The sequence below is a fragment of the Amblyraja radiata genome, chromosome 34 (genome assembly GCF_010909765.2).
Source record: "Amblyraja radiata isolate CabotCenter1 chromosome 34, sAmbRad1.1.pri, whole genome shotgun sequence".
NCBI lineage: Eukaryota > Metazoa > Chordata > Chondrichthyes > Rajiformes > Rajidae > Amblyraja > Amblyraja radiata.
In genome coordinates, this window is record NC_045989.1 from 10,033,051 (window position 1) to 10,054,356 (window position 21,306).

At 48.2% G+C, this 21,306-nt stretch overlaps 2 protein-coding genes and 1 long non-coding RNA gene across 4 annotated transcripts in view; 2 read left to right on the top strand and 1 right to left on the bottom strand.

Annotated features, from left to right (window-relative positions):
- fem1b (fem-1 homolog B) overlaps window positions 1-4,448 on the bottom strand; it is a 22,275-nt gene extending 17,827 nt beyond the window's left edge. Inside the window, exon 1 of one of the 2 annotated variants that reach the window (XR_004416828.1) lies at window positions 3,816-4,448. Coding sequence is in view for 1 of the 2 variants with exons in the window: in XM_033050290.1 (XP_032906181.1) it covers window positions 3,816-4,363 (548 nt within the window). In the remaining variant the exon portion in view is untranslated. The remainder of the gene's footprint in view (window positions 1-3,815) is intronic. The other variant, XM_033050290.1, reaches the window with a different exon arrangement.
- On the top strand, window positions 4,233-17,034 carry cln6 (CLN6 transmembrane ER protein). The gene is made up of 9 exons (XM_033050291.1): window positions 4,233-4,342; window positions 5,499-5,649; window positions 6,546-7,005; window positions 9,475-9,589; window positions 10,303-10,401; window positions 10,975-11,163; window positions 12,172-12,227; window positions 14,158-14,280; window positions 16,648-17,034. Exons 3-9 carry the CDS (start codon window positions 6,956-6,958, stop codon window positions 16,916-16,918), a joined length of 903 nt encoding a protein of 300 aa, XP_032906182.1. The 5' UTR covers window positions 4,233-4,342; window positions 5,499-5,649; window positions 6,546-6,955; the 3' UTR covers window positions 16,919-17,034.
- A 305-nt stretch (window positions 17,035-17,339) lies between these two features.
- Window positions 17,340-17,698, top strand: LOC116991580. Its single transcript, XR_004416829.1, has 2 exons — window positions 17,340-17,461; window positions 17,502-17,698. It is a non-coding gene; the product is annotated as an uncharacterized LOC116991580 (long non-coding RNA).
- The last annotated feature ends 3,608 nt before the right edge of the window (window positions 17,699-21,306 follow it).

Sequence of the window (21,306 nt, forward strand, 5' to 3'; positions counted from 1 at the left end):
GCATTGAACACTCTGCCAGCATAAGATTTTAAACAGCGGCAGGATAATTTCATATATGAAAGTTCATTCATTGTGGAATGTTCAGTTAAAGAACAACTTTAGTTTAGAGAGACAGTGGGGAAACAGGCTCTTCTGCCCAGCGTGTCCATGCCAACCCGCGATCACCCCGTACACTACCACTATCCTACACACACACACTAGGGACAATTTGTACAATTTTACTAAGCCAATTACCCAACAAACCTGTACATCTTTGGAGTGTGGGAAGAAACTGGAAAAAACCCATTCACGTCACGAGCAATATGTACAAACTCCGAACAGACAGCACCCGTAGTCAGGATCGAACCCGGGTCTCTGGCTCGGTAAGGCAGCAACTCTACTGTTGCACCACAATGCCGCCCCTTCACCTCACTTGGTGCAAAGCTTCCTGACCTAACTGCTCCCCGGAGTGGTCCCAATCTTGCTAACTCAGAATTATTCCTTTGCATGCAACACTGCTGAATGATGCAATCATCTGACATAAGCAATAATTAATGCACTTTTCTTGCACGTACACAAAAAGAACCAGCAATTCCATCAAGTTAAAGGATGTCCTGTTAAAAGCAGACCATCTTAATAAACTTCAGACTCAAAAAGTGGTTCCACCTGAGAGCAAAGGTGATTATGAGGAGATTTGGTGTTGAAATGATGGGAGAAGCAGTTTCCACAGGCAAGGGAGCTAGTAACCACAGGACACACATTTAGGAATCCTGGCAAAATAAGTGGATTGTGGTTGGGATGGGTCAGATAAGGAGGGGAGGGGGGTTGGGAGGGAAGGACAACTTTAAGTTTGAGCTGTGTTATCAGAAATGCTCTCCTGAAAGGATGATCAATGCAGACAAGGCATTCAAAAGGGAATTGGATAAATGCTCAGGAAACGATAAAACAACCACAACAGGCACAGTATCAAAACGACTCCTTCTACATTGTATGATTCTAAGCCACATCCACCAAATATAAATCTCTCCCAATAATGTGCAAAAGCTAACCACTGACAGAGAAAACTGATACCCAAAATGCAAGTCATAGATTCTTATCTTTCAAAGAAAAGACATGCAATATAACAAGTCAATGCCAAATAAATGCATTGTGCATGCCATTAAAGATCTGAGTGGTTTTATTTTCATATATTAATAGAATATGTTCTGCAGGGAGCTTGAAGCAAACTGCAGACACCGACTATATAATTGCCATCCGAGTGGATTCAAATGACAGGCATCCAGTAATTCTATATTCACCCTCACAGAGTAGCAAATGCATCACTTGTACTCCTCCAAATTAAAGCAAACCCTTCAGAGATTTAGCGTCCCATATTCCCCCTATTGAGCTGTTCCTGTCTCTCACCAAGTCCCCTCAACTTGTTCATGAGCTAATCAAGCCCCCCCTCCCCAGGATTGTTTTAACATCTTTCTCATGGTGTTTTCAACCCACCCACTTCTATCTGCCCAGAGCACTTACTCCAGATTCACTCACTTAATCAGCCTCTATCCTTTCCTCATCCCAGGCCCATGTCCAACTTTAAACCAACCCCTGCCCCTGTATCTACAGGGTAACTATCAGTTTCCAAGTCCTCACCTCTTTTCCAGCTTTCTGCAAACACAAAATGTTGTCTATCCATTCCCGTCACCGATGCTGCCTGACCTGCTGAGTTCTTCCAATACTTTGTGTTTTACTGAAGATTCCAGCATCCGCAGTTCCTTGCATCTCCTACCTGCCACCATCCTGGTTCTGTCCATGTTCTGGCACCCCTTCCTCCTATGGCGGACTCTTACCACCCAAGTACATCTATCGTCCTCAAGACCCATCCTCCCCATGGGAAACCTCTTCCTTTTGACCCTACCCCTTTTTACCCTACCCAGCAAGCCATCTCTTACCCTTGACCATGCCTCCCCCCCCACCCCAACTCTTCTTGACTCTGCCTCCTCCCCCCCCGAAGCCACTTCCTGCTGACCCTGCCTTCCACCCACCACCCTCTTCCCCTTGACCCCAACGCTCTCCCCATCACCACCTTTGACCCCGACACTCTCCCTTAACACCACCACGACACCCTCGCACCCAAGCCACCTCTTCCCCTTGTCACCAACACTCCCCCCCACCACCCACTATAACTGTGACACACTCCCCGGCCTCTACCTTTGATGTTCTCACCCAATGCCACTTCTTTCCCTTGACCCTGCCTCCCCCACCTCTCTCTTGACCCTGACACTCTCTCCGTCACTCCTTCCCCCTCAGAAACATAGTAAAATATGTCCAGTAGGCCATTCGGCCCTTCGAGCCAGCACCGCCATTCGTATATGATCATGGCTGATCAAAATTAGTATTTAAGAAGGAACTTCAGATGCTGGAAAATCGAAGGTAGACAAAAGTGCTGGAGAAACTCAGCGGGTGCAGCAGCATCTATGGAGCGAAGGAAATAGGTAAAGTTCCGGCCCGAAACTTTGCCTATTTCCATCGCTCCATAGATGCTGCTGCACCAGCTGAGTTTCTCCAGCACTTTTGTCTACATCCAAAATCAGTACCTCGTTCCAGCTTTTTCCCCTCATATCCCTTGATACCTTTAGCTCTTTGAGCTCTATCTAACTATCTCTTGAATACATCCAGTGAATTGGCCTCCACTGCCTTCTGTGGCAGAGTTGTACAGATTCACAACTCTCTGGGTGGCACATCAGCGCCTCTACTTCCTGAGAAGATTACGGAGAGTCGGTTATTCAAGGAGGACTCTCTCTAACTTATACAGGTGCACAGTAGAGAGCAGGCTGACCGGTTGCATCGTGGCTTGGTTCGGCAAATTGAGCGCCCTGGAGAGGAAAAGACTCCAAAAAGTAGTATACACTGCCCAATCCATCATCGGCTCTGACCTCCCTTCCATCAAGGGGATCTATCGCAGTCACTGCCTCAAAAAGGCTGGCAGTATCATCAAGGACCCACACCATCCTGGCCACACACTCATCTCCCTGCTACCTTCAGGTAGAAGGTACAGGAGCCTGAAGACGGCAACGTCCAGGTTCAGGAATAGTTAAAGGTACACAAAAAAGCTGGAGAAACTCAGCGGGTGCAGCAGCATTTGTGGAGCGAAGGAAATAGGCCGAAACCCTTCTTCAGATCTATACTTCAGACCTATTCAGGAATAGCTACTTCCCCACAGCCATCAGGCTATTAAACTTGGCACGTACAAAACTCTGAACATTAATAGCCCATTATCTGTTATTTGCACTTGATCAGTTTATTTATTCACGTGTGTATATATTTATATAATGATATATGGACACACTGATCTGTTTTGTAGTCTATGCCTACTATATTCTGTGTGCTGAAGCAAAGCAAGAATTTCATTGTCCTATCAGGGACACATGACAATAAACTCACTTGAACTTGGACTTGGAACACAAAGCCTTTGACCCAGACACTGTCCCCTGCCTCCATTTGCCAGAACAGAAGTCCATAACAAGGGGTCACAGTTTAAGGATAAGAGAGAAGTCTTTTAGGACCGAGATGAGAAAATCATTTTTTACACAGAGAGTGGTGGAATTCTCTGCCACAGAAGGTAGGTGAGGCCAGTTCATTGGCTATATTTAAGAGGGAGTTAGATGTGGCCCTTGTGGTGAAAGGGATCAGGGGGTATGGAGAGAAGGCAGGGATGGGATACTGAGTTGGATGATCAGCCATGATCATATTGAATGGCGGTGCAGGCTCGAAGGGCCGAATGGCCTACTCCTGCAGCTATTTTCTATGTTTCTCCCCCACCCCTCCCTCCCTCTCCCCCAGGCCTCACCCACCTGACCACCTGGCTGTGGCCCTTGTAGGCGGCGATCATCAGGCATGTGTTGTCGTACTTGTTGGCGATGCGGATGTCGGCGCGGTTCTCCACCAGGAAGCGCACAATGTCGAGCCTGCCGTCGAAGCAGGCGGCGCGGAGCGGGGTGGAGTTGGTGGCCGTGGTGTGGTTGACGTTGGCGCCGCCGGCCACCAGCAGCTTGACCACGTCCAGGTGTCCGGCTCCGGCCGCGCACCACAGCGCCGTGGCGCCGTCGATCACGTAGCCGTCGAAGCGGACGGTGCCGGCCTGCTCCGTCTCCACGCCGTAGTGTTCCAGCAGCAGCCTCACCACCTTGGCGTGGCCGTTACGGGAGGCGGCGATCAGCGGCGTGGCCCGCTGCCCAGGCCCAGGCCCCGGGCCCACACCAGGCCCCACACCAGGCCCCGGGCTCACCTGCGCCAACAGCCGCCGGCTCTCCACCTCCGAGCGGTTGAGCAGCAGCGCGGCCAGCGTCAGCACCCGGCCCTCGCTCGCCGCCTTGTACACGTAGGCGGCCAGCGACTCCATCAGCCGCCCTCGGCTTCCCTCCGTCTCCGTCCCCGTCCCGCTCCCGCTCCGCTCGCCATCGCGCCCGATCCTAGCCCCGCCCGGCCCGGCCCGGGCCTGTCCTGTCCTGTCCCGTCCTGGTCCTGTCCGCCGCCCACGGCAAGTGGCGCCTCCTCCCTCCCCTTCCCCTTCCGCGCCGCACCGTGCACCTCCCAACCCGCTCCGGGCACCGCCATCCTGCTTGTGTTCCGCTTCCCCCAGTACACACACTAGACACTGGGGTGGGTAACTCAGCAGCTCAGGCTGCATCTCTGGGGGGGTCTCGACCCCAAACATCACCCATCCCCTTCTCTCCTTTTGTGTCTATCTTCTGTTTAAACCAGCATCTGCAGCTCCTTTCCACACATGTTCCGCTTTCCTCACTAGTTACAAACCCTCCCCCACTTCTCCTTATACACATTCAATTCAATTCAATTCAATTCAATTTATTGTCATTTGGACCCCTTGAGGTCCAAACGAAATGCCACATCCCCCTCCCCTCACAAACCTGCCCCCCTCACTCCTTCCAAACCTCCCCTCCCCCTCACAAACCTTTCCCCCTCACCCCCCCCCCCCCCCCCCCCGTTACAAACCTCATCATAGAGTTTGTGTTATGCTGTCTAACCCACTGAGTTACTCCAGCATTTTGTGTCTATCTTCATCATGGTGTCATACAGCGTGGAAACAGGCCCTTCGGCCCAACGTGCCCACACTTACCAACATGCCCCATCTATACTAAGTCCCACCTTTGGCTCATATCCCTCTAAACCCATCATATCCATGTACCTCTCCAAATGTTTTTCAAACATTACGATAGTACCTATAGTTGTATTACAACATCACCATGCTCCCCTGGCACTCGACGCAGGCCGTTGCCATTTCCCATTACTTCAACCATCTTGTATCACCTATCCATGTTCTCCAGAGATGCAGCCCGACCCGTTGTGTTACTCCAGCATTTTGTGTCCTTTGGTGTAAACCAGCATCTGCAGTTCCCCGTTTCGACAATATCAGATACGCCTTGTTTACAATATCCTCAATAAAAATGTTCAAGAAATGAAAATAAAAATAGAATAGGCCACTGCTGACATTTGTCTCTCCTGCTTGTTTGAATAAGGTCAAAGGAATTCACGTTTAATCCAAGGAGGCAATTCTGGAAGAATGACAACCCCATTTGCTTGCAACTGGTGAATCCAAAAAGGTGCAACTCACGTGGATTATAGGAACAGTCTTCAAACAGCACCCTGGCAAGCAGCTTAATCATACAGGTTAGAAGGACGTATTAACGCCCATGCTGACTCTTTGAATGGCTCCCCTATTCTTTGGTCACAATCCTGATTCTTCTCACACTCTGGCCAACATTTATCCCTCAACCTGCATTGATAAAATAGATTGCCTGCCCCTCATCACATAAGAGACAGAAATAGACCAATGAGACTCCTGAGACCACCCCACCAATGAGTAAAATCACGATTGACCCAAACCTGACCTCAACACTACTTCCTATTCTCTCCTTGAGCCACTGGACTTCACCACAGTTCATATGGTCGTGGATCTCTATTTTGGATACATTCAATGACCGCTGTTTAGGGTGGATTCATCCATCAGTTTTTCCTCTGCCAATTTCTTCCTCACTCGCTTTCGTCCGAGTCTCCTCACCCACTGACCTACCATCAACAAATCCGGCCTTGGTATGGTAGGTTCTTTAATCGAAGTCAATGACATAGATTCTAACGAGTTAGAGGGCCGAGTACAGATCCTTGTCACATCCCACTGATTAGGGTCAACCTGATAATGACCCATTTGCCCTAACTGTTTCCCTGTTGTGTCCTAGATCTTGTGGTGCATGGCTGCCATCATTTCTTTAGCATCATGTGCTGGAAGACTAAAACACAAAATAAACAGGTAACGCGAGAAATAATCTGTAGTCCAGGCAGCGTCTGCAGCGGGCGAAACAATTCTGCTTCTGTAAGACCCCGTCTGTTTCTGTACACCCTTCTTTCTGTAAGTGTGTCATGGGTAATGGGGAGAAGGCAGGAGAAGGGTTGAGACGGATGATCAGCTGAAGGGCTTAATTCTGTTCCTAGAATTTATGAACAGATGATGAAAGCCAAAATCCTGAAAAGTTAACTCTGCACTCCAGCACTGTCTGTTTTCATTTCAGATTTCCATCATCCGCCTTTTAAAAAAAAACACGTTCCCAACGAGTGGAACAAACATCAGCCGATTGGAGTTTAGACAGGCAGAGGGCGGGTTCAGAGTGAGAGGGCGTTCCGAACCAACCAAGTGCGGCACAAGAGAGGGTTGACTGCCAGACAGCAAGTTGAACGTCTCTCTGGGCTGGAGCCGCGCTCCCTCTCTGCTGAGAAAGAGGACGCGAGTGGTCGAGTCTAATGTATCAAACGACGCGGCGCTGGATACCATGTGAGCTGCAGTTTCCTTGGCCCCGCTCCTCGTACATCTGGGGCAGATGTGGATTCGGGATCGGGGTTTTGCAACCCATGGTGTAGCGAAGCAAGAGCAAATTTAAACCATTAATAAGGAAGACGGCGCCTTCTCCACAGGCAACTCAACATGCGGAAACGACAGCAGCAACCTCTACAAACTCCCTTCTTCCTTCCCAGGTTTGGATATAGTTTTGCTTTTGTTACATTTATCTTTATTTGGAGGAGGGGGGTGGGGAGAAGAGTTACGCTGACACAATGAACTCAGCCATTTTCACGCCCTTTGCATATATGTCTATCTCTCGCTGCCTTTTTCAAGAGTCGCTCACAAGCGAGGCAGCTGGTTCCCGGCCATCTCTGCCGCTTATATTTTGCACAGATGGCACATTCTCAACCAGCTGTCAGGCGCAGAGAGAGTTCGATCCCTGGTGTGCGTGGAACGGACTTTTTCTTTCGGCTCACTGGCAACTCGGTCATGGACCGGCGGCGCTCCGTTCAGACAAGGAATGTGTCTTAATTCTGCTTTTCTTCGCTGTCCTGTGATGACAGTCAGTGTGGCATTGTTTTCCCATTCACGTGTTTAAGATCTTTCCTGGAGGGGGCTGTTTCCCCTGAGCATACTAACTGAAGAAGGTTATTTTGGGCTGGGAGTTTACAATCCCCCATTGGAATTATTACAAGTACAGGGTAGTTCTTCCCAGCTCCAGACCAATCCCCATCTCCTAATCCGAATGGCGAAGAAAGAAACAGATATGGTCAGCATCACGTTGCTGTTTGTGGGAGCTAAACCTTGCTGGACTTGGCTGTGGTGCTTCCCAGTCACATAAGTTATATAACTTCCATAAGCTAGGGGACAGCCCCGATCCTCCAATCTACCTCATTGCAGACATTGGATTTTTTCTCTCTCTGGAACGGTTATGCTAAGATGCTGAGAAACTAGATATCTTTCTCTTCCCTCTACCTTTAATACTTGTGTTTGGCTTGGCAGTATTCATGTATAGTATTATCTGATTCGATTGGATAACACACAAAACAAAAGCTTTTCGTTGTACCTTAGTATATGAGGGATGGCACGGTGGCACAGCAGTTGAGTTGCTGCCTTACAGTGCCAGAAACCTTGGAGTTTGTACGTTCTCCCTGTGACCACGTGGGTTTTCTCCAGGTGCGCCAGTTTCGCCGCACAATCCATAGACGTGCGTGTTGGTGGGTTAATTGGCTTCTGTAAATTGTAGATTGTTTCTTCAGACTGAAGTAACGTTGTGACCTGAAATGTCACCTGTCCCTTTTGTCCAGAGATGCTGCCTGAGCCGCTGAATTGCTCTGGCACTTTGTGTTTATCTTCGCTATAAACCGGCATCTGCTGATCCTTGCTACACATCATTGCTAACAATATTTGGGAGGGATGGGAGGGGAGGGGGGAGGAGAGAAAATAGGCAAATAGCAATGATATACTCCCTCTCAAGCTGAAGAATTATTGCCTCGCCTCATTGAACCTCCCACACAGGTCAAGTCCAACACCCAAGCAGCCACTGTCAGCACCTTTATCCGCCAGGTTATGAGGGGAATGGACAATTTTGGTAACCAATGAGAAAGTAATTCCAGAGTTTCATTCGGCCAATGGATAAAGTTCACCGGTACTAGGTGTATCCCATGTCAAGGTTAATGAAAGATTAAAACTCAAATGAAACTTATGTGCAGCAATTGCCCGGTCTCAGTAAACATGACAGGATGTTCACCTTTATGATGTAAGCAGTCGTAATGAGATGTAGTCATGCGATTACTAAAATGGAGGCGGCAAATTCTTACCCGACAACTGGATGCCACAGCACAATTATTTCCTGCATGTTACCTCCACTCCATGGGCTATTGTTCAGCCACAGGGCTCTGCAGTACTGCCTCCACAGGTTGGGCTTTCATGGTAATCACAATGGTTATTGGGGCAGCGTGGCGGTGGAGTTGCTGCCTCACAGCGCCAGAGACCCAGGTTTGATCCTGACTACAGGCGCTGTCTGTATGGAGTTTGTTCGTTCTCCTTGTGATCGCGTGGGTTTTCTCTGGGTGCTCCAGTTTCACACTACTCTCCAAATATATGCAGGCTTGTGGCCTAGTTGTCCCTAGTGTGTGGAGTAGTGCGAGTGTACGGTTTGATCGCTGGTTGGCGCAGACTCGGTGGGCCAAAGGTCCTGTTCCTGCGCTGTATCTCTAAAGTAAACTCTAAAGTGAACGTCTGCAATGAGGCAGCTCGGATCACCTGACAGAGCGGCAGGGGGTGAGGAGGTCAAACCTGAATTTTGGTCAGTGTGCCAGGAAGGGGCCTGAGCTGAGGACTAGAGAGGGCCAATAGGGCAGCACAACAGTGCAGCTGGTAGACTCACCACCCTACAATGCCAGAAACCAGGTTTCAACCCCAACCTGTTCAACACAAACCTTTCAGTTCTGGGACGAATGTTAGCAATTAAGCCACGTCTGACATTTCTGCACCCTTTAAAGTTTTATGATACCGTGGTGTTTATTTCTTCCTTGCTATACCAGAGTTGGAGTCAAATGATGCAATTCCGAGTGGATTGTATGGACATTTCCCAGCAAGAATGGAGCAGGTAGGAGGAGAGGTTTAGTACACAGTAAGTTCCACTTCTTTGTGTTTTAAAGGAATGCAGGAAATGAGCCGGAAAACCTGGATAAAAAGCCTCAGTTTCACTTGGATCTTTGGTTCTACTTCACGGTGCAAAACTGGATCCTGGATTTTGGCCGTCCCATTGCAATGGTAAGTCGCGGGTTTTGAGCAGAGAAAGGGAGCTTGGGTTCAACCCTGGAGGGGAATGTCTGAGAGACAACACGGGGTTCTTTGTAACTGTGGAGGGCATGACCTAGTTGAGCTTAGCGATACAGCATGTAAAAACAGGTCCTTCAGCCCACTCAGTACACGCTGACCATCTTTACCGCTGCGTCACTGTGCTGCCCTAACAATTCCACACTGAGAAGGAATCCCACACTGGAGACTCGTAGGATAGTTGTTTATAAATCCCACGAGGAATTCAGTGGAAACATCTTAACCAGAGGCTGTTACAAAGAACATAAGAAAAAAGGAGCAGGAGTAGGCCACTCAGCCCCTCAAGTGTGCCCCCTCCCCCTCCCCATTCAATATCTTCATGGCTGATCTATCTCCCGGCCCCATTCCCTTTTCTGTGCCAACCTCCAATGCCAGTATATTCTGACAAGGGGTCCAGAGCTGTGCATGGTACCAAAGTGTGGCCTCACCAGTACTTTACACAATTGTAGCAGACACAATAGATCGATGCCATCTTGATGGATACTGTGAGATGCGAGTTATGTTTGGCTGTGACATCTTCACCACACTCTGTGGTTTTACAAGGTGCTGAAGAGTGGGAGAGAACGTTTTATGTACAGTTTATAATCTAGACCAGGTATTATTTACTAACAGTAATTTGACCCGGACTGCCCCGTGCTTCTTCCTAGATCATCCTTCCCTTGGAGTGGTTTCCACTGAATAAGCCAAGTGTTGGTGATTATTTCCACATGGCCTATAACATCATCACACCATTCCTCCTGCTGAAGGTAAGGCCTTTGTGTTGACTCTGCTGTAAGTTATGCTCGGACCGAGTAAGGGAATCCATGCAGTCAGCGTCTCTCTGTAACCCATTAAAGCGATGCCGTGGCAGAACCATTAGTGCAGTGATCCAGGCCAGGGCTGGTTTCTCTGCAGATTTTGCACGTTCCCTTGTGTGGATGCTCACATTTCCCTACATGCTGGTCGGTGAATTGGCAACTGTACATTCCATCTTGGTGTAGACTAATTGGAAAATAATTCATATGTTCATACGTTCCAAGAGCAGAATTGGGCCACTCAGCCCATCAAGTCTACTCCGCCATTCAATCATGGTTGATCTATCTGTCCGTACCAACCCCATTTGACTACCTTTGCCCCATAACCCGAAGAAGGGTTTCAGTCCGAAACATTGCCTATTTCCTTCGCTCCATAGATGCTGCCGCACCCGGTGAGTTTCTCCAGCACTTTTGTCTACCCTCCTTAAGCGTGACTGCTTCTCTGACCTTTAAATGACTCCCTAAAAATTTGCGCTTTGATTGAAAGTATGGAACTGTTTACAGTCTTTAATGTCCTTGTTGCAGCTTATCGAGCGCTCCCCCAAGACTCTGCCTCTGTCCGCAGTGTACATCTGCATCATCACGTTTGTGATGGGAGCCAGCATTCATCTTGTGGGTGATTCCGTGAACCACCGGCTCATTTTAAGCGGCTACCAGCTGCACTTGTCTGTTCGAGATAACCCAATGATGAAGGAGCTGAAACCAGAGACACTGGTAAGCAACATCTCTCTCCAGCACCAATGATTCCCATCAAATTATCCTGGGGGAACCCACAGTGAGTGTGATCCTGCTCTCTCACCCACGGACATCCCCAGCCTCCATTACTCTATTACTGGCAATAAACAATAGGTGCAGGAGTAGGCCATTCGGTGTGGTCTGAAACCGGGGCACTGGGCCTTCTGAACAGTCCTTCCATATGCTCGGGGTACCGTTTGATTCAACTCTACCCCATTGTGGACATTGGACTTTGTCTGTGGAACAGATGCTGAGAGCTATATTCTGCACTCTGTACCTTCCCCTTTGCACTATCTATTATACTTGAGTTTGACTTGATTGTATTTATGTATAGATTAGCTGTTCTGTTTGGATCGCATGCAAAACAAAGCTTGTCACTGTACTTCAGTACACGTGACAATATTACTAAATTTGAACCTAAACCTCAACCAGTTCAAAACACTACCTTGCTGGCATGAGACCGGAATCGCATTCAGAAAGGTGTCGAGCTGGCTGGTGTAAGTCATGAAAGCCAGCACATCCCCATACTGAACATGAGACTGAGTTCCTTCCTTTACTCTGCATCTATCCAAGCAGCGTGATGCTGGCTGCTTGAATGAGTCAAATGCTCTGACCCCTATCACCTGACAAACTGTAAACAGAAAAATTGGTATTGGTCCATCGTTGTCACGTGACGAAGAACATTTTTTTGCGTGCTCAGCAGGAAAATCATACCTGCAATCAATCCAAACACAAACACAACAGCTAGTGTGGAAAGAGAAAGGAAAGAGAGTGCAGAATCTCATTTCACAGCTGCAGGGAAAGTGCAGATTTTTAAAGAAATGCAAGGGATCCAACAAGGTAATTGGCAGATTGGGATTCTATCCTTATGAGGGGTTGGTTCAAGAATCTGAGAACTATTCACAGAAAATCTAACGATTGACTTGTCCATGTCACCGATAGAAAGGGGGACGTCACGATTATTACTTTTTCTTGTTGAACCAACAGATTGACTCGTTTGAGCTGCTTTACTACTATGATGAATCTTTGGGTCACCTGATGTGGTAAGTAACTTGAAAACAACCTGATTCTTGCCATTTCCAGCTGTCACGGTTAAAAGGCAAGCGGAGAGTCCATTAACCGTTTCATGCTTGAGTGCAACAGCCAGTCGTGTTGGATCAAAGTCCCTGGACTCTGCATATTAAAGTCCACCTTCCATTTCTCTGCCAAGCTGACCAACTGGCCAATATCATTCTGTAGTCGAAGAGCACCCTCCACCATTTGTCAATCTGCAAACCTACTGCTCATATCTCCACATAAACATTGTTAATCTTGTTCAAAATCAGTTCCAAATATGTACAGAAAACATCATGTTTGAGACATAAAGAACTACAGATGCTGGAATCTTAAGCAAAACATAAAATGCTGGAGGAACTCGGTGGGGCAGGCTGCATCTGTGGAGGGAATGGATTGGGTCAGGACCGTAGATCTTCCCACTAGTTTTCAAACCAGCTGCGTATGATATTTTTCGGCTGGGTAAATCTACCCATACTGGAACGCTGTTAGAAGGGTGGCGTTGCTGGAGCTCCAATGCTCCCAGTCAATGCGAGGTGACCGTGAAAGGGCCATGATCTTATTTCAACGCACCATTGTTGAAGCAAGCTGAATGGAGCAGCACAAATACAACATTATTAACTTTTGATGACAGTCTGTAACTTGGGCTTCACTATTGTGGCGAACATCTGTACCGACCTTCACACTGGTATTGTGCTGTCACCCATCTACAAAACGAACGCCTGCCTTAGTGTCTTTCACTCTCATTCACCTGCTGAGACACGAGAGGATATCCAGTTATTTAAGTTTAGTTTGATTTTTAGTTTAGAGATACAGTGCGGAAACAGGCTTTTCGGCCCACCAAGTCCGCGCTGACCAGCGATCCCCGCACACTTGCACTAACGCACACTACACATGCTTGGGACAATTTACAATTATACCAAGCCAGTTAACCTACAAACCTTCACATCTTTTAGTACGAGAGAAAACTGGAGCTCCCAGAGAAAACCCACACAGGAGAACGTACAAACTCCGTACAGACAGCACCTGTAGTCAGGATCAAGCCCGGGTCTCTGGCACTGTAAGGCAGCAAATCTATCGGATTAATGACACATTCATTAATTAAATGGTTGAAAGAGCTAATGTTGCGGGCAGTTGCCTTTCTACTACACGATGACTTCCACACAGGGAAGCTGCTTCTGTCTACTGTGTAGATAGGAACTGCAGATGCTGGCTTATACCGAAGATGGACGCAAAATGCTGGAGTAACTCAGCGGGTCGGGCAGAATCTCTGGAGAAAAGGAACAGGTGACATTTAGGGTCTGAACCCTTGAGAACATGCCCGCAATGTCTATGCTGAACATGATGGCAATAATAATTAATAAATAATCTCATCTCCCTGCACACGATCCATATCCCTCCAATTCCTTGGTCTGAAGAAGGGTTCTGACCCGAAATGTAACCCACACCTTTTCTCCAGAGCTGCTGCCTGGCCAGCTGGTTCGGTCCACTTCTACATTGACACGTAGGTGGTTACCAGCTGTCATGATGGGGCAGCGGTAGAGTTGCTGCTTACAGCGCCACAGATCCAGGTGTGATCCTGACCGCGGGCGCTGTCTATACTGAGTTTGTACGTTCTCCCCGTGACTGCATGTGTTTTCTCCGGGTGCTCTGGTTTCCTCCCATGTTTCAAAGACATACAGGTTTGTAAGTTAATTTGGCTTTGTTAAAAATCGTAAATTGTCACTAGTGTGCAGCTAGTGTACAGGGTGATTGCTGGTCGGCACAGACTCGGTGGGCCGAAGGGCCTGTTTCCGCGCTGTATCTCTAAACGAAACTAAAGATCTTGAAGAGATGCTCATCTAGTGTGACATTAGCCATTAATGTTAGAGCTTGAGGTGTTGGTGGGCTTTGACATATTGTGTTGATTCTCTGCCACAGGTACATTCCTCTCTTCATAATTTTCTGCCTGTATTTTACTGGTTGCTTCACCCTGTGTCGCAAGGACAGCAGAATGCCTATGTCCGCATGGCTTCTCCTCGGTCCAAGCAGCCTCTACTACTGGTAAGAGACAAGCAAGTTATTTGCAAAGAATAACTACATTTCCCTTTCCTAATAACATTATTGGATCCAGGGACCTGTGGCTATAGTGCTGGCTAGTAATCTTGAGGCACAGGCTCGCTCTTATCATTAGCTAGGGCAGCAGGAGCATAGAGATACCACTATCTGCTGCTTCCTTTCCCAGTCACATGTTGTAAATATATTGGCATATCTTCCTCATCTCTGGATCCAAACATCGTGCACTCCCCACTAGATGACACTACAGGACCACCTTCAGCAGAAGGATTGCCATGGTTCGGCCAAGGTGGTTCATCACCACCTTCTCAAGAGTAATCAGAGATGGGCAGTAAGTGCTCTCCTTGCTAGCAATGTCCACATCCCTTGAAGAAAGAAATTAAATGCATAGCCTCCTTTATACAGAACATAGAACAGTGCAGCACAGGACCAGGCCCACAATGTCTGTGCCGAACATGAGGCCAAGTTAAACTAATCTGATCTGCCTGTACATGATCCGTATCCCTCCATTCCTGACATATCTATATGCCTATCCAAAAGTCTCTTAAATGCCACTGTTGTACAAGCCTCCACCACCACCATCCATGGCAACGTGTTCGAGGCACCCACCATGCACTGTGTAAGAAATCTTTCTCCATTAAACTTTTCCCCTCTCACCTTAAACCTATGCCCTGTAGTCTTGGTGGTTCAAACACAGTTTAACCAAAAACAGATATATCTAAAAATTCGAGTTAGTATCAGATGGAAGTGACCAAAAACATACTTGGCTCAACCCAAGTAAAAGGCTCTGCACTTGTCCAATTAGTCTATTTGTGACTCCAGTCCTATGCCTTTGGTGGCTCAATGAAATAACTTAGCAAATCCTTCGCTTGTACCATCCCATGCCCCAGTCACCTTCCATCACCTTCTCCGGGCCCCTCAGCCTGAGCCTTGCCCAAGGCAACCACATCCTGGCAGAGAAAGTCCGGGAGAAAATCGGCCACAATTCACACACATTGCAGCGTGACTACAGGTCAGGTTGGACAACGTGTAGTGGATCGATCAGTAAAATGGGCTGTTGGTAATCACGGCTCAGCTCACAGACAGCCACTTGGCTGGAGACTGGAGAGTTGCCAGCAGCCCCAAGTAATTACACATGAGGAAGGGCTTTATCTGGTTGAGGGGTCTCAGCAGTCAATTACCCCATAAGTGACTGGGTTTTTTTACCTCCAAGTCTCTGTGATACCTCTTTAAATGTCAATCCTTATTTCCTCATTAAGGTTGTGGGAATGGATTCAAAACAGCTCTCAGTTAGTTACATGTCCTCTTTTGGGGAAAAGGAGGAATTTTCTAAATTTAAATGATCCTCTGAGCAGTTACCTCAAACAGCAGAGAGAGTTAACATCCTTGGCTTTCGGCTTTCCGCAGAGACCGCTCCCTCCGTAACTCCCTGGTCAATTCGTCCCTTCCCACCCATACCACCCCCTCCCCTGGTACTTTCCCTTGCAACCGCAGGAAATGCTGCACTTGTCGTTTTAACTCCCACCTCGACTCCATCCAAGGACCCAAGCAGTCTTCCCAGGTGAGGCAGAGGTTCACCTGCACCTTCTCCAACCTCATCTATTGCATCCACTGTTCTAGGTGTCAACTGCTCTACATCGGCGAGACCAAGCGCAGGCTTGGCGATCGCTTCGCCCAACCCCTCCACTCAGTTTGCATTAACAGACCTGATCTCCCGGTGGCTCAGCACATCAACTCCCGCTCCCATTCTGAATCCGACCTTTCTGTCCTGGGCCTCCTCCATGTCCAGAGTGAGGCCCAGCGCAAATTGGAGGATCAGCACCTCATATTTTGCTTGGGTAGTTTACACCTCAGCAGTATGAACATTGACTTCTCCAATTTCAGGTAGTCCTTGCTTTCTCCCTCCTTCCCCTCCCCTTCCCAGCTCTCCCACAGCCTACTGTCTCCACCTCTTCCTTTCTTCTTCCCGCCCCCAGCACCCCCACATCAGGGTCTCGACCCGAAATGTCACCCAGTCCTTCGCTCCATAGATGCTGCCTCACCCGCTAAGTTTCTCCAGCTTTCTGTCTACCATCCTTGGTTGACACTCCGAGTAACCCCTGAGGAGACACACACAATGAACTGCAGATTTTGGAATCTTAAGCAATGTTGGAATAAGTCGGCAGTTCAGATAACAAGCTGTGGAAGGAATGGATAGATGACATTTTGGGTCGAGACTTGAAGAGGGGTCATGACCCAAAACGTCGCCTATCATGTTCTCCACAGATGCTGGCTGACCTGCTGAGTTACTCCAACACTCTGTGTTTTACCTCTGAGAAGCTGAAGGTTGTTCCCCCCCCCCCCATGTCTTTCCAGGTACCTGGTGACAGAGGGTCAGATCTTCGTCCTCTATATCTTCACCACCTTTGCCATGATGGCTACAGTGATGCACAAGAAACGCAAAGGCCTGGTCATGGACAGCAACGGCCTTTTCCTCTTTTACTCCTTCTGTATCACGCTGGTCCTGATCGCCGTATGGGTGGCCTTCCTTTGGAATGACAAAATTCTCCGGCGAAAGTACCCGGGAGTGATGTATGTGCCAGAACCCTGGGCTTATTACACCCTCCACATCAAGAAGACACCATAGGTTTTTGCCCCCCTCCCGTTTCTCAGGTGGGTTTAGCTGAGGCCTCAGCTGCTGCTCGAACAGGTAGGCAAAGCTTCCGTCAGAAAAGTTGAACCAGGGTGTAGCAATACCATATGTGCAACAAACCCCACCACACAACAGTAGATGGCTCCTTGTTTCTTCAGACACGAGGGGAATGCAGTACAAGTCCAGTCACGGTGGCTCGATCGTGATCGCGTATAGTCTTTCCGCTGACTGGTTAGCACGCGACAAAAAAGCTTTTCACTGTACCTTCTACTTCTTGCGTATGGCGTGCACAGCCTAAAGTTGTAGGACAACTTGTTCTATTTGATCTTAATTGATTGTGCACGCCAGGTTGATTGCATTCGTCGAAACAGGGCGGACCACGTGAAGGTTGCAATATCCCACCCCTCACTGTACATCGACACGCATGACAGTGAACGTAACTAAACTAAAGAGATGCAGGCCATTCACTTGATCTCATCCCCAACTAACCCCCCAGCACAATACTTCACTGCCCACGAGGGTAAAGCAAGTCTGGATGTGAAAAGTGATCACATATCCGCGCGCCTTTGGTCTGCAGGGCCTTTGAGGCATTCTTATTCAGCTTTAGGTCCCTCTGCCATAAAGTAAATTCCAAAGGTACGTTACATTTGGTGATAATGTCGTCAATATATATGCAGTCCTGAATGAAATATTAAAAAATGAATGTTGCATTTGGTTGAGATCCCATCTTTAGATTTCTGTGTTTGGTTCGGATTCAGGCGATGAAGATGAAAACATTTTTCTGCTACCTATTGGAGTTGAATCAGCATTGGGAGGGAGGGGCAAACTTTATTCAATGCCCAGTAGGCAGAACCATGTAGTCATTTGGACCCCAAAGGTCACAAAATATATTTTTATGAAAGGTGGCCCTTGTTTCAGATCGAGAGATACAGCATGGAAACAGGACCTTCGGCCCACCGAGTCCACACTGACTAACGCATACCCCATACACTAGTTCTATCCTGCACACAAAGGATGATTTACAGAAGTCAATTAACTGACAAACCTGCACATCACTGGAGTGTGGGAGGAAACTGGAGCATTGGAAAAACCCCACACGGTCATAGGGGGAGCGTACAAGCTCTGTACAGACAGCACCTGTCTCTACCCCTGCACCATTGTGCCACCCTGGTCTATTAGGGGGTGATGTTCTGGGGTTGAAGACTCTGGATCCTGGTGGGTAAACGGTTCCACTCCCAGACCATGGTGATCACAAAATCAGCTGTAGGATCTTTTGGTGGTCTACCAGGTATTGTAGCGAAGTATACAGAACTGTTTACCACCAGAGGCTCCTCACCATTGGCAGCCTCACCAACTGGTTTTTTTGTCTCTTTTTTTGTTATTTTTAGTGTGTTTTGAAAGTTTGTGTAAATGTTCTCTGGTTTGTTTTACGTGGGGGTCGGGGGAAACTTTTTTTCAATCTCTTACCCTGCCGGAGATGCGATTGTTTTCCGGGTCGTATCTCCGGTCGCTCTGCGGCCACTCAACATCGTGGAGCTGGAGGCCTCGCTCGGGACTGACTTTGAGCCCCACCGCGGGAACGTGGACTTACCATCGGAGCCGATCCCTTTCCGCGGCCTGCAAATTTTACCATCAAGAGCTCGCCGTCTAGGGTAGAGACCGTAGATGTCGGGGGCTCCAATGACGCAGAATGTTTCGACCAGCCCAGACCGGGGGTCCGATCGCTGGCGCGGGGGAGCTGAGACCCCCCCCCCCCCCGATGCAGGAGCTTGATTGCCCCAATGAGGAGGGCTCGACCGCTGGCTGCAGGAGTAAGATCGGCCCATCAACGGATGGCTCGAGACCCCCAACCGTGGGAGAACAAAGAAGGGAAGAGATTGAACTTTTTTTTTTTCGCCTTCCATCACAGTGAGGAATGTGGAGGAGTCACTGTGGTGGGTGTTTATGTTAAAATGTATTTTGTGTGCTCTGGTGCTTTTAATTTGTATGACTGACTTGGCAAATGAAATTCCTCATACGTTGCAAAACATACTTGGCTAATAAAGTATTATTGAATTGTATTGTAGCTATCCTTTCTTGCAAACCTTTGGTTTCAGGAGTAATATAAGCTTAGTGGGAGGGTTGGTGGTGGGAGGGTTGGTGGTGGAGTAGAGTTGGTAGGATTGGTGGGGGCGGGCTGGGGTTAGGTTGATGGCGGTGGTCTGGGGTTGGTAGGGGTGGTGTGATGGGGGTGAGGTTAAGGGGGTGGTGATGGGGTGAGATTAGTAAGGGTGGGTGGTGAGTTGGTACAGCTGGTGGGATGGGCTTGTGTCATGGGGGTGGTAGTGGGGGAATGAAGAGGGGGGTTCCTGCAGCAGCTCCCAGGCCCAGCGACATCGACGCTTCTGCTGTGGGGCCTTCCATTCCCTTCCCATCCTCAAATAAAGGACCATATCTACTGCGGTGGAATACTTAGTCATGGTTTCATACGTGATGTGTAGGAAAGAATGAAGGTAGACACAAAATGCTGGAGTAACTCAGTGGGACAGGCAGCATCTCTGGAGAAGGAATGGGTGACGTTTCGGGTCGAGACCCTTCTTCATACATGATAATTTTTGTACCACAATAGTGCTGGACAATTGATCCAGATTCCACCCAACACTCCCAATCCCTCCAACGCCTCCACCACTATTAATCCTTCCCACTGCCAGCCCCATCCCCCTCTCTGTCAGCCCCAACTCCCTGACCCATCCCATCACCCTCATCCGTTCACTGGTATACTGGCCAAGCAGATTAACTAACGCAGATTATCATATTATTGAACGATTGCTACCTTTGAGAGGTGGCTGCTCAAAACTGACTGCTATGTGTATTTTGCAGTGGCTATGATTCCTGCATTACATTGTCAAACTCTTTTCAGCATTACAGTGACATGTGGAGATTGCCCTGGATGCTATACCTGATAGTTGTCTCTTTGCCTTGTTCACAGTTCTGGATTCGAGTAACGTTCATAGAACAGTGCAGCCCACGAACGGGTTTTTGGCCCACAATGTTTGTACTAATAATGATACCATTAAACTGATCTCATCTGCCTGCATACATTGCCTGGGGCAGTGGTGGAAGAAGATACGGTAGTGGTGTTTAAGAGGCTTGTAGATAGTGCAGGTAAGAGGGATATGGAGCATGTATATATCCCTCTATTACCTGCACTTCCATGATCTGAATGCCTCTTAAACACCACTATTCTATCTTCCTCCAGCACCACCCTTGGCAATGTTTTCCCGATCCCCACTACTTTTATCAATGTCTAACATTCGTTTAATGTCTAACCCCGAGTTCCTTTGCAAACTCTGACCATACCTCCACCCGACGTGAAATACATCTGTCCTCAGTTCAATCAGCTAAGCCTTCATTACAAACTTGGGATACTATTACGTGTTAATATTCATGCTTGACCTTGATGATAGAGGAGCTGCCAAGAGATTTGACAGAAGTGTTTCCAATTAATCCCCAGAACAAACCTCAGGCATCAGGTTTCATGACGTCAATTCACCCTCGTCGTTCTCCTGCACTGACGGGTTAATCCCAAGATGGTTCTGTTAGCGATGGAAGCCATCCATCACCAAGGGAAAGATGGCAGAAGCACCTTGTCTCTTTGTGATGATGTCACATGAATGGCACTTGAGGATGACCCTCCACCATTGGCTTGACACTCCCTGAGTTCAGCATCCCTTCACCTTCCCTTCTCAGCTTATCCTTTGTAAGAAGCTCTTGAAGCAAAAGACAGTACTCTGGACCCACACCAGCCTGTTCAGTTGAAGGCGCCAAGCCTGAATGTTGGGTTGGAGGGTTTGGGAAATCACAATACCATAACATTTAAAAGCCATTGGACAGGTACAAACATGGGCAGGTGGGACTAGTGTAGATGAGGCATCTTGGTTAGCATGGACAAGTTGGGCCAAAGGCTCTGTTTCCATGCTCGAGGAATAGTCTAGAGGTGGAGAGAGTCGAGGGACGTGTGGTATGTTTGATGGGGGTTACACACGGTAAACGTGTTGGGAGCAGATGTCTCTGGTGAAGAATGGAAGATATTTCTACAGCGCCATTTACATCCCAGAATACTTTACAGCCACAAAACTATGTTGCTGTTATAATTGCAGCATTTTGTACACTGCGAGCTTGCACAAACAGCAAACTGGTGGGCCTGATCTCAGACAACGACGAGAAGGCCTACCGGGAGGAGGTGGCTGGTCTAGCACTCTGGTGCCAGGATAACAGCCTCCTCTTGAACATCAAAAAAACGAAGGAGCTGATCATGGACTTTAGGAGGGCACATCATCCGAGGACGTACACTCCATTGAGGATAAATGGGGATCCTGTGGATAGGGTAAACTGTTTTAAAT